This window comes from Salvelinus namaycush, unplaced genomic scaffold (assembly GCF_016432855.1).
Source record: "Salvelinus namaycush isolate Seneca unplaced genomic scaffold, SaNama_1.0 Scaffold116, whole genome shotgun sequence".
In the NCBI taxonomy this organism is placed as follows: Eukaryota; Metazoa; Chordata; class Actinopteri; order Salmoniformes; family Salmonidae; genus Salvelinus; species Salvelinus namaycush.
The window spans coordinates 304,588-317,654 of NW_024057853.1; the positions used below are offsets into that span (position 1 = coordinate 304,588).

Here is a 13,067-nt window from a genome sequence, read left to right on the forward strand (position 1 = left end):
GCCATGGAAACCCATTTCATAAAGCTCTTGATGAACAGTAATTGTGTTAATGTTGCTTCCAGAGTGAGTTTGGAACTCGGTAGTAAGTGTTGCAACCGAGGACAGATGATATTTATGCGCTTCATCACTCAGCGGTCCCGTTCTGTGAGCTTGTGTGGCCTACCACTTTGCGGCTGAGCCGTTGTTACTCCTAGACGTTTCCACTTCACAATAACAGCACTTACAGTTTACCGGGGCAGCTCTATCAGGACAAAAGTTTGACAAACTGACTTGTTGGAAAGGTGGAATCCTATGACGGTGCCACGTTGAAAGTCGCTAAGCTCTTCAGTAAGGCCATTCTACTGCCAATGTTCGTCTATGTAGATTGCATGTCTGGGTACTCGATTTTATACAACGTCAGCAACGGGACTGGCTGAAATAGCCAAATCCACTCATTTGAAGGAGTATATATAGTGTATGAAGGAGTGAGCGAGATTGAGTGGGATGAAAGTGAGAAATGCAAAGGGAAGAGAAGGTAGGAGGAGTGTGGAGTGTGACAACAGAGAGAGAGAGAGAGAGCATATCAATTGCAACAGCTTCAGAGCCAAAAGAAAAGAAAAATATGTAAAACCAAGCCTTGAACGTCCCAATAAATGAATATCTAACATATTCTTCTCTTCAGGCCTGTTTTTCTATCATAGGCCTAAAACCTCAGGCTCGACTCTTTCTGTAGTCCACTCCTCAAGTACCTGCACCTTGATGAAACCCTGACCCTCTGCTGTCCGGTTTCGGTTACAGTGAACTCTGCCTCGCTCACCGGGGCGTCGCCATAACAGCGTACACCCGACCAGGTGTCATTAGTTTATAAAAGCTGCATTAAAGGAACCTGGATAGTAATGTTTGTATAATTAATATCGTCTATTTTCGTGTACACTAGTAATAATTGTGCACATATAACATATAGGCTTGTTGCATGGAAAAATAACCATGGACATAAATAATACAGCCTAGGCTAATGAAACACTGCAGAATGAGAAATCATACTTAGTCTACATGCAAACCAGTCAACACTTTTCGCTGGTTAAGTCTACATTAGTAAAAAAAAAAAATAATCCAACTTCAAGCACTGCTCAATGGAAGAATAAAATGACTGTTTCAGTATGATAGGTTGGATAAAGGAATAAAGACAGACACCAAATCCCACTTCTGACACCATGTTTCAGTATGATAGGTTGGATAAAGGAATAAAGACAGACACCAATGTCAAGTTCAATAGCCTTGTTAAGCATTGTACAAATCCCTACGCGTGGAGTCTGGGGAACAGTCCAGCTAGTCGATTACCTATCAACTAGACTCCGTAACAATGACAACATAAAAAAATGTATTGCCCATTTAACCCACTTTTCTGACATCTCCCAAAGTTATACCGAATTTCCTTGGCCTTTAGCGCGTTATGAACGGAGCGTAGTCTTACAGCGCTGTAGTTTCCCATGGGGCGAAATGCCCGTTAGTCCTGGCGTAACGACTGCTCCAGTGTCTGGACGCATACAGAGACCTGCGTCGGTGTGGCAGGTCACCGGGGGCAGGTTACCCGCGCAGGTTGTGTCACCAAGTTATCTCTGTGTCGCACAGGCAGGAGGAAAGTGTACAGGGGTAATTTAGATTCCAGTACATAAAGACAAAGACACTCGGTCAGGTCAGCAGAGGTGGAAATGATCAAATGCATAAGGTTTAAAAGCATTCTCAGTTCGTCTGGTGTTTGTCAGACCACGAGACATCCCGAAAATCTGTATTTTAACGAAAATGTCTGTAGACTCCGAAAAAACTAATTTATAGGCCATGGAAAGATGAGGCTCTCACGAACAAGATGGTGGTCTCCGTTTTTCTCTACGCCGCACAAGCCCTGAAGTCAACACCGTCGATGTGTCCAATTCTGTTTGTAGCGTCCGAACGGTTTGCGCTACAAACCAATGTGACCCCCCACTGTGGAAAGGGGAGATTCTCCGTTTTGCTCTAAAACCACCACAAGTGTCACGGGATTCTGCTGAAGCTAAACAGTACCTGGTTTTTAAAAAATAAATGAAAGTACGGAGGTAATTTTGTGCCTACCCTAAAAAAGTAGTTAAACAGGGCCTATGTGTAGATATAGGACAGACACTTTAAAACCTTGTTCCTTAGTTCCTTATTTTTCATTTTATTGACTGTCATTTTTTTGTTGCCATTTATGAATGTGTTATTCAATGCGTTTCTATGAGCTATAGTAGTAAAGGCCAAATTCAATATTTTAATCACATAATTTTTAAATATATATTTTTTGATATATGAAAGTGTTCCAAAAATTCTAAATCAAATATGTTAAAATCCATAGTATGAACATCTTAAAACAATTCCAGAACGTCTTGCCTGTTTAAAGTGACAAGTAGTCTAGGCCTAAGGATTATCACATATTTGTTGTACTTTTTACCCCTTTTTCTCCCCAATTGGTAGTTACAGTCTTGTCCCATCGCTGCAACTCCCATACGGACTTGGGAGAGGCGAAGGTCGAGAGCCATGCGTCCTCCGAAACACGACCCTGCCCAGACACACTGCTTCTTGACACACTGCTTCTTGACACACTGCTCGCGTAACCCAGAAGCCAGCCACACCAATGTGTCGAAGGAAACATCGTACAGCTTGCAACTGAAGTCACCGTGCATGTGCCCAGTCGCCACAAGGAGTCGCTAGAGCGCGATGGGACAAGGACATGCCAGCCGGCCAAACCCTTCCTAACACGGACGACGCTGGGCCAATTGTGCGCCGCCTCATGGGTCTCGGTCGGCTGCGACACAGCCCAGGATCGAACCCGGCTCTGGAGTGACGACTCTAACACTGATCAGTGCCTTAGACCGCTGTGCCACTCGGGAGCCCTATCAGGTATTTTCATTGAGTAGCATTCTTTTAAGAAATAAATTAGAATATTATTTATTGCTTTTAATTAAACACAAAAGTGATCATTCTTGTTTCGTTTTATTCCATCCTTTAAATACAGAAATTAGCTTTTCTTGGTTTGAGAAAAAAAACATGAAATATGAGAAAGATATAGATTAATGCTCCATTCCCATAAACACAATTGAATTTGAGCTCAAAGGAAAGCAGTCTGTGCTTGAAGCGAATGAAGGATTTCCCCACTTTTATTCTGGCGCAAGGCCTCCAACAACCTTTGATTCAATTAACTGTGGGTTCATGTGCGCGCTGATCAATCACGTTCTGGGACCGGACCTGCTGCTCTGTACAGCGGTGCACACTATTGGACCTGAATACCAAATTAATAGATCTTCGGGAAGAACGCTGTTCTATATCCCACTCACCCTGTGACTGAACCCACAGTGGCTTGTCCGTCTCGGACATTGATCTCTCAGTAGCGCATGTAATAAGTATGAAGTGGCTTCTGTAATGATATGATTATACTGCCTACATTGTTCTGTAATTATATCATACTGCCTACATTGTTCTGTAATTATATCATACTGCCTACATTGTTCTGTAATTATATCATACTGCCTACATTGTTCTGTAATTATATCATACTGCCTACATTGTTCTGTAATTATATTATACTGCCTACATTGTTCTGTAATTATATCATACTGCCTACATTGTTCTGTAATTATATTATACTGCCTACATTGTTCTGTAATTATATCATACTGCCTACATTGTTCTGTAATTATATCATACTGCCTACATTGTTCTGTAATTATATCATACTGTCTACATTGTTCTGTAATTATATCATACTGTCTACATTGTTCTGTAATTATATCATACTGCCTACATTGTTCTGTAATTATATTATACTGCCTACATTGTTCTGTAATTATATTATACTGCCTACATTGTTCTGTAATTATATTATACTGCCTACATTGTTCTGTAATTATATTATACTGCCTACATTGTTCTGTAATTATATTATACTGCCTACATTGTTCTGTAATTATATTATACTGCCTACATTGTTCTGTAATTATATTATACTGCCTACATTGTTCTGTAATTATATTATACTGCCTACATTGTTCTGTAATTATATCATACTGCCTACATTGTTCTGTAATTATATTATACTGCCTACATTGTTCTGTAATTATATCATACTGCCTACATTGTTCTGTAATTATATTATACTGCCTACATTGTTCTGTAATTATATCATACTGCCTACATTGTTCTGTAATTATATCATACTGCCTACATTGTTCTGTAATTATATCATACTGCCTACATTGTTCTGTAATTATATCATACTGCCTACATTGTTCTGTAATTATATCATACTGCCTACATTGTTCTGTAATTATATCATACTGCCTACACACTGGCTTAACGCAGTTTCTCTGGACACCCTTGGCCCCTCCCCTCCTGCCTTGGTGAGGCTGCAGGTTGTCCAGTATGCCAGCATGGTTCTGTAATGATAAGATAATGCTGCCAGCATGGTTCTGTAATGATAAGATAATGCTGCCAACATGGTTCTGTAATGATATGATAATACTGCCACCATGGTTCTGTAGTGATGTGATAATGCTGCCATCATGGTTCTGTAGTGATACGATAATGCTGCCAACATGGTTCTGTAGTGATATGATAATGCTGCCAACATGATTATGTAGTGATATGATAATGCTGCCAACATTGTGCTGTAGTGATATGATAATGCTGCCAACATGATTATGTAGTGATATAATAATGCTGCCAACATTGTTCTGTAGTGATATGATAATGCTGCCATCATGGTTCTGTAATGATAAGATAATGCTGCCAACATGAATCTGTAATGATATGATAATGCTGCCAACATGGTTCTGTAATGATATGATAATGCTGCCAACATGAATCTGTATTGATATGATAATGCTGCCAACATGGTTCTGCAATGATATGATAATGCTGCCAACATGAATCTGTATTGATATGATAATGCTGCCAACATGGTTCTGTATTGATATGATAATGCTGTCAACATGAATCTGTATTGATATGATAATGCTGCCAACATGGTTCTGCAATGATATGATAATACTGCCAACATTGTTCTGTATTGATATGATAATGCTGCCAACATTGTTCTGTAGTGATATGATAATGCTGCCAACGTGATTCTGTAATGATATGATAATGCTGCCAGCATGGTTCTGTAATGATATGATAATGCTGCCAGCATGGTTCTGTAATGATATGATAATGCTGCCATCGTGGTTCTGTAATGATATGACAATGCTGCCAACATGGTTCTGTAATGATATGATAATGCTGCCAACATGGTTCTGTAATGATAAGATAATACTGCCAACATTGATATGATAATGCTGCCAACATTGTTCTGTAATGATATGATAATGCTGCCAACATTGTTCTGTAATGATATGATAATGCCTACAGCTTCCTTTCCATCATCTGCATTGAGGGGAGCTGAGGAGAGGAAGCCTCTGAGCTGCAGCCTCCTTCCCTAGTCTTGTCTGTCCTCCAGTGTGCCATTGACAACTTCTGTGATCAGATCTCCCCTCCATGCCAAATGATGGTCCTATCCTTGCCCCCCAAAAATATTGCTCAGATTTGTTATAGGCCTACTCTGTTCTTGCTGCTGTGAGGTATAGTGATGCAGAGGGCTTGTCAAGGTCATTTCCAGTGTTAACGTGACAATACTGTTATATGGCCTTTTACCTCAGAGGGTGTTCATTAGAAATTATGTAATTACTATTACAGTACAATGTTGTAAGTAGAGTAATTACAACGCTACTACACAGGTATAAGAGCAATTTAATATAAAGTAGTTTTACCAAATACAATTCAATGCAATTATATACAAAAAGACACCAGACAATTGTAACTGGAACACATTCATATTTAATTTTCAGTAAAAGAGTGAATACAGCTGGTGTTATAATTTCTCCCTGTTTCATCCAAACACACACCTCTTCGCAACCTGTTCACCTACCTGCAAAAAACCTCCACTAAAATCAACAACTCATAAGGCATATTAGTTCATCAGGATTGGAACCAAGTACTTATAGCATAAAATTTAAAAAAAGAGGAACCAAGATAGAATTACTAAGATTCTGTGTGATTAAATACATAAATTATCTGCACACGTTGTTTTGTTGTTGTTGCAATAAATATCTAGTCTGGTATCTAAGACAGTAGTAAATGTACAGGGATATAATGGTGGTGATTTGGGAGACACACCTTTAAACGACAGAGTGTGTGTGTGTGTGTGTGTGTGTGTGTGTGTGTGTGGCTAGTGAATTTAAAGGGGCAGTACATGGATATATAATTTATTTCTACTGAGCCAATAGATAACATTACTTTTCTTTATATTTTCAAAAGTATGTGGACACCCCTTCAAATGAGTGAATTTGGCTATTTCAGCCACACCCGTTGCTGACAGGTGTAATAAAATCGAGCACACAACCATTCAATCTCCATAGACAAACATTGGCAGTAGAATGGCTCGTACTGAAGAGCTCAGTGACTTTCAATGTGCACCTTTCCAACAATTCAGTTCCTCAAATTTTTGCGCTGCCCCGGTCAACTAAGTGCTGTTATTGTGAAGTGAAAACGTCTAGGAGCAACAACGGCTCAGCCGCGAACTGGTAGGCCACACAAGGTCACAGAACGGGAATGCTGAGTGCTGAAGCGCGTAAATATTGTCTGTCCTCAGTTGCAACACTCACTACCGAGTTCCAAACTGCCTCTGGAAGCAACGTCAGCACAATAACTGTTTGTCGGGAGCATTCATGAAATGGGTTTCCATGGCCGAGCAGCTGCACACAAGCCTAAAACCCCCATGTGCAATGCTAAGCGTTGGCTGGAGTGGTGTAAAGCTCGCCGCCATTGGACTCTGGAGCAGTGGAAACGCGTTCTCTGGAGTGATGAATCATGCTTCAACATCTGGCAGTCCGACGGACGAATCTGGGTTTGGCGGATGCCAGGAGAACGCTACCTGCCTCAATGCATAGTGCCAACTGTAAAGTTTGGTGGAGGAGGAATAATGGTTGTGGACTGTTTTTCATGGTTCGGGCTAGGCTCCTTAGTTCCAGTGAAGGGAAATCTTCATGCTACAGCATACAATGACATTCTAGACGATTCTGTGCTTCCAACTTTGTGGCAACAGTTTGGGGAAGGCGCTTTCCTGTTTAAGCATAACAATGCCCCCGTGCACAAAGCGAGGTCTATACAGAAATGGTTTGTCGAGATCAGTGTGGGAGAACTTGACTGGCCTGCACAGAACCCTGACCTCAACCCCATCAAACACCTTTGGGATGAATTGTAAAGCCGACTGCAAGCCAGGCCTAATCGACCAACATCAGTGCCCGACCTCACTAATGCTCTTGTGGCTGAATGGAAGCAAGTCCCCCACAGCAATGTTCCAACATCTAGTGGACAGCCTTCCCAGAAGAGTGGAGGCTGTTATAGCAGCAAAGGGGGGACCAACTCCATATTAATGCCTGTGATTTTGGAATGAGATGTTTGATGAGCAGGTGTCCACATACTTTTGTTCATGTAGTGTATTTACATCTCTCTCTTGTGGTTAAAGCTTACAGTATCAAAACACAGTCACATTATATGTATATATCAATATATATAATATATAGAATAGGAATCATATATATTCTCGATAAGAGTATAAAAACACAGCCAGCGATTGGGAGAGGAAAGGTTGTGTTTATGGCCTCGTTTTGCCTGGATCTGATTGGTTTTGAGCATATGACCGCATAGCAGGATAGCAGCACACTGGAATCCCATTGGCCGTCTTCGTAGTTACATGGAGTCGTTGTCGAAGTCAGTAGGGTCGATGACCTCTGGTGTCATAACCCTGCCCATGAACAGGATAGAACCTGGAGAGGAGGAGAGAAAGAAACTGTCAGAGAAGACACTAGGGTCAGAGACATAGAGAAGGAGACAGAGACTGACGGACGGACAGACAGCGTAACACACACCTGTCCTGCGGTTTCTGATGAGGAAGAAGAAGGGGTGATCCGCCATGACCTGAGGGTACAGAACCAGAGTCCTGGTGAGAGCTATCATTCCTACAGGACACAGAGAGAGAGAACATTCAACACACGGGGAGATTCTCCGTTGCATACTTCTCTCTCCTTTCTCCTTGCCTCCTTCTCAAAACACATTGGATAAGAAAGCCAGGAGTCCCTCCCATCTGCCCTTCTCCTCCAATGGGTTTTAAGAAGGAGGTGAGAGGATGCAAGGAGTATACAATTGAGTGTCATTTAAATTGACTGACACTGAACAGTCAGCAGGAGGGAGCACTGTTTATATATCATCCATATGGAACACAGTACTGTAGTGAGAAGACCTGTTTATATATCATTCATATGGAACACAGTACTGTAGTGAGAAGACCTGTTTATATATCATTCATATGGAACACAGTACTGCAGTGAGAAGACCTGTTTATATATCATCCATATGGAACACAGTACTGTAGTGAGAAGACCTGTTTATATATCATTCATATGGAACACAGTACTGTAGTGAGAAGACCTGTTTATATATCATTCATATGGAACACAGTACTGCAGTGGGAAGACCTGTTTATATATCATCCATATGGAACACAGTACTGTAGTGAGAAGACCTGTTTATATATCATTCATATGGAACACAGTACTGTAGTGAGAAGACCTGTTTATATATCATTCATATGGAACACAGTACTGCAGTGGGAAGACCTGTTTATATATCATCCATATGGAACACAGTACTGTAGTGAGAAGACCGGTTTATATATCATTCATATGGAACACAGTACTGTAGTGAGAAGACCTGTTTATATATCATTCATATGGAACACAGTACTGTAGTGAGAAGACCTGTTTATATATCATTCATATGGAACACAGTACTGCAGTGGGAAGACCTGTTTATATATCATTCATATGGAACACAGTACTGCAGTGAGAAGACCTGTTTATATATCATTCATATGGAACACAGTACTGCAGTGAGAAGACCTGTTTATATATCATTCATATGGAACACAGTACTGCAGTGAGAAGACCTGTTTATATATCATTCATATGGAACACAGTACTGTAGTGAGAAGACCTGTTTATATATCATTCATATGGAACACAGTACTGCAGTGAGAAGACCTGTTTATATACCATCTATATGGAACACAGTACTGTAGTGAGAAGACATGTTTATATATCATCCATATGGAACACAGTACTGCAGTGGGAAGACCTGTTTATATATCATTCATTTGGAACACAGTACTGCAGTGAGAAGACCTGTTTATATATCATCCATATGGAACACAGTACTGTAGTGAGAAGACACCACAGTACTGCAGTGGGAAGACACCACAGTACTGCAGTGGGAAGACACCACAGTACTGCAGTGGGAAGACACCACGGTACTGCAGTGGGAAGACACCACGGTACTGCAGTGGGAAGACACCACAGTACTGCAGTGGGAAGACACCACAGTACTGCAGTGGGAAGACCCCACAGTACTGCAGTGGGAAGACCCCACAGTACTGCAGTGGAAAGACACCACAGTACTGCAGTGGGAAGACACCACAGTACTGCAGTGGGAAGACACCACAGTACTGCAGTGGGAAGACACCACAGTACTGCAGTGGGAAGACACCACAGTACTGCAGTGGGAAGACACCACAGTACTGCAGTAGGAAGACACCACAGTACTGCAGTGGGAAGACACCACAGTACTGCAGTGGGAAGACACCACAGTACTGCAGTGGAAAGACACCACAGTACTGCAGTGGGAAGACACCACAGTACTGCAGTGGGAAGACACCACACAGGATCGACTCTGACAGAGATTGACAAGAAGAATAGAAAAGAGACAGGGTACTAATAGATGGAGAGAGAGAGAGAGAGAGAGAGAGAGAGAGAGAGAGAGAGAGAGAGGGATAGAGAGATGTATATATATAGAGAGAGAGAGGGATAGAGAGAGGGATAGAGAGATAGAGAGGGATAGAGAGATGTATATTTATAGAGAGAGAGAGGGATAGAGAGAGGGATAGAGAGATAGAGAGGGATAGAGAGAGATGTATATATATATATATAGAGAGAGAGCGATAGAGAGGTATAGAGAGAGAGGAATAGCAAGAGCACAGGTGGATAGAGAGGAAACATTTAAAAGCGAGAGAGAGCGAGAGAGAGACAGAGAGAGAGACAGAGAGACAGAGAGAGACAGAGACAGAGACACAGAGAGACAGAGAGAGACAGAGACAGAGACAGAGAGACAGAGAGAGAGAAAGACAGTAAGGGTAGACCCTGCAGACAGAATGTAATTTCAGGAAGTTAACGATGAGGTCAGTAAGGGTAATAGAGGAAGTGGACAGGATATAAAGAGGTCCTCTGATGAGGGGTGGTGGAGGTGAGGAGATGATGATGCAACCATAAGGTCACCTGATCCTGCAGCTCCCTCCGCCCCCTCCTCGGTCACCTCCAGGTAGGCCTTCTGCACCGCCTTCCCAATGAACAGGTCCTTACCGTCTGGACAACACACACACACACACACACACACACACACACACACACACACACACACACACACACACACACACACACACACACACACACACACACACACACACACACACACACACACACACACACACACACACACACACACACACACACGGTAAAGCAGAAACACAAAAGAGGAGACTCATTTCACACTCCAACATGTAAAGTGTTTCTAACTCTGCTGGCTGAGACTGTTAAAGATCTCTATCCAACTACTGCTGTCCTCTGACGGGTGGCGCCGTTCTGTCAATCCGTCCCACTCAGAATGAGGTACCTGGTAGAGATTCTCAAGGTGTCTCTTTCCGTCTGCTCAGAGTCATGTATAGAGAGTTGAGCCAATTTGGTTTCTATTTGAAAGTTCCTCAGACCGCCACTTTCTCCTCCATCGCCGTTGCTAAGTGATAATGTACGCCTCGGCGTTGCTAAGTGATAATGTACGCCTCGGCGTTGCTAAGTGATAATGTACGCCTCGGCGTTGCTAAGTGATAATGTACGCCTTGGCGTTGCTAAGTGATAATGTACGCCTCGGCGTTGCTAAGTGATAATGTACGCCTCGGCGTTGCTAAGTGATAATGTACGCCTCGGCGTTGCTAAGTGATAATGTACGCCTTGGCGTTGCTAAGTGATAATGTACGCCTCGGCGTTGGGCTGTTTATTTCTGATAGTTTTCTGAACCTACGATGATGTCCAGCGAAAGCAGACATGCATTTTGTTGACACCACAACACAGTAAAGACTTGGTTACACATTATCCCCAATGCTAATCAATAAATACACTACCGTTCAAAAGTTTGGGGTCACTTAGAAATGTCCTTGTTTTTGAAAGTCCTCAGCTGGCAGCTTCATTAAATAGTACCCGCAAAACACCAGTTTCAATGTCGACAGTGAAGAGACGACTCCAGGATGCTGGCCTTCTAGGCAGAGTTGCAAAGAAAAAGCCATATCTCAGACTGGCCAATAAAAAGAAAAGATTAAGATGGGCAAAAGAACACAGACACTGGACAGAGGAACTCTGCCTAGAAGGCCAGCATCCCGGAGTTGCCTCTTCACTGTTGACGTTGAGACTGGTGTTTTGCGGGTACTATTTATTTTATTTTATTTTAATTTATTTTTTAAATAAATGTTATCACCTTTTCTCCCCAATTTTTCGTGGTATCCAATCGCTAGTAATTACTATCTTGTCTCATCGCTACCACTCCCGTACGGGCTCGGGAGAGACGAAGGTCGAAAGCCACGCGTCCTCCGAAGCACAACCCAACCAAGCCGCACTGCTTCTTAACACAGCGCGCCTCCAACCCGGAAGCCAGCCGCACCAATGTGTCGGAGGAAACACCGTGCACCTGGCCCCCTTGGTTAGCGCGCACTGCGCCAGGCCCGCCACAGGAGTCGCTGGAGCGCGATGAGACAAGGATATCCCTACCGGCCAAACCCTCCCTAACCCGGACGACGCTAGGCCAATTGTGCGTCGCCCCACGGACCTCCCGGTCGCGGCCGGCTGCGACAGAGCCTGGTCGCGAACCCAGAGACTCTGGTGGCGCAGCTAGCACTGCGATGCAGTGCCCTAGACCACTGCGCCACCCGGGAGGCCCTTGCGGGTACTATTTAATGAAGCTGCCAGTTGAGGACTTGTCAAACTAGACACTCTAATGTATATGTCCTCTTGCTCAGTTGTGCACCGGGGCCTCCCACTCCTCTTTCTATTCTGGTTAGGGCCAGTTTGCGCTGTTCTGTGAAGGGAGTAGGTCACAGCGCTGTATGAGATCTTCAGTTTCTTGGCAATTTCTCGTATAGAATAGCCTTCATTTCTCAGAACAAGAATAGACTGACGAGTTTCAGAAGAAAGTTCTTTGTTTCTAGCCATTTTGAGCCTGTAATCAAACCCACAAATGCTGATGCTCCAGATACTCAACTAGTCTAAAGGCCAGTTTAATTGCTTCTTTAATCAGGGCAACAGTTTTCAGCTGCCCTAACATAATTGCAAAAGGGTTTTCTAATGATCAATTAGCCTTTTTAAAATGATAAACTTGGATTAGCTAACACAACATGCCATTGGAACACAGGGGTGATGGTTGCTGATAATGGGACTCTGTACACCTATGAAGATATTCAATAAAAAAAAATCTGCCGTTTCCAGCTACAATAGTCATTTACAACATTAACAATGTCTACACTGTATTTCTGATCAATTTGATGTTATTTTAATGGACAACACTAAAAACAAGGACATTTCTAAGTGACCCCAAACCTTTGAACGGTAGTGTACGTCTGTTAAATTCACTGCTCTGTTTACAGCGGGTCATTTCCCGGCACAGCCAGAAGAGGACTGGCCACCCCTCAGAGCATGGTTCCTCTCTAGGTTTCTTCCTAGGTTCTGGCCTTTCTAGGGAGTTTTTCCTAGCCACCGTGCTTCTACATCTGCATTGCTTGCTGTTTGGGGTTTTAGGCTGGGTTTCTGTACAGCACGTTGTGACATTGGCTGATGTAAAAAGGGCTTTATAAATACATTTTATTGATTTATTTCATATGGAACTGTCTG

General features: G+C 42.6%; 1 protein-coding gene across 1 annotated transcript in view; it reads right to left on the reverse strand.

Moving 5' to 3' along the window:
- Positions 1-7,498: 7,498 nt before the first annotated feature.
- LOC120035939 (neuroserpin-like) overlaps positions 7,499-13,067 on the reverse strand; it is a 41,143-nt gene continuing 35,574 nt past the window's right edge. The window contains exons 7-9 of the mRNA XM_038982426.1: positions 10,413-10,499; positions 7,956-8,045; positions 7,499-7,853 (exon numbers count right to left, since the gene is read on the reverse strand). Coding sequence (XP_038838354.1) covers positions 7,777-7,853; positions 7,956-8,045; positions 10,413-10,499 — 254 coding nt within the window. The 3' untranslated portion in view covers positions 7,499-7,776. The remainder of the gene's footprint in view (positions 7,854-7,955; positions 8,046-10,412; positions 10,500-13,067) is intronic.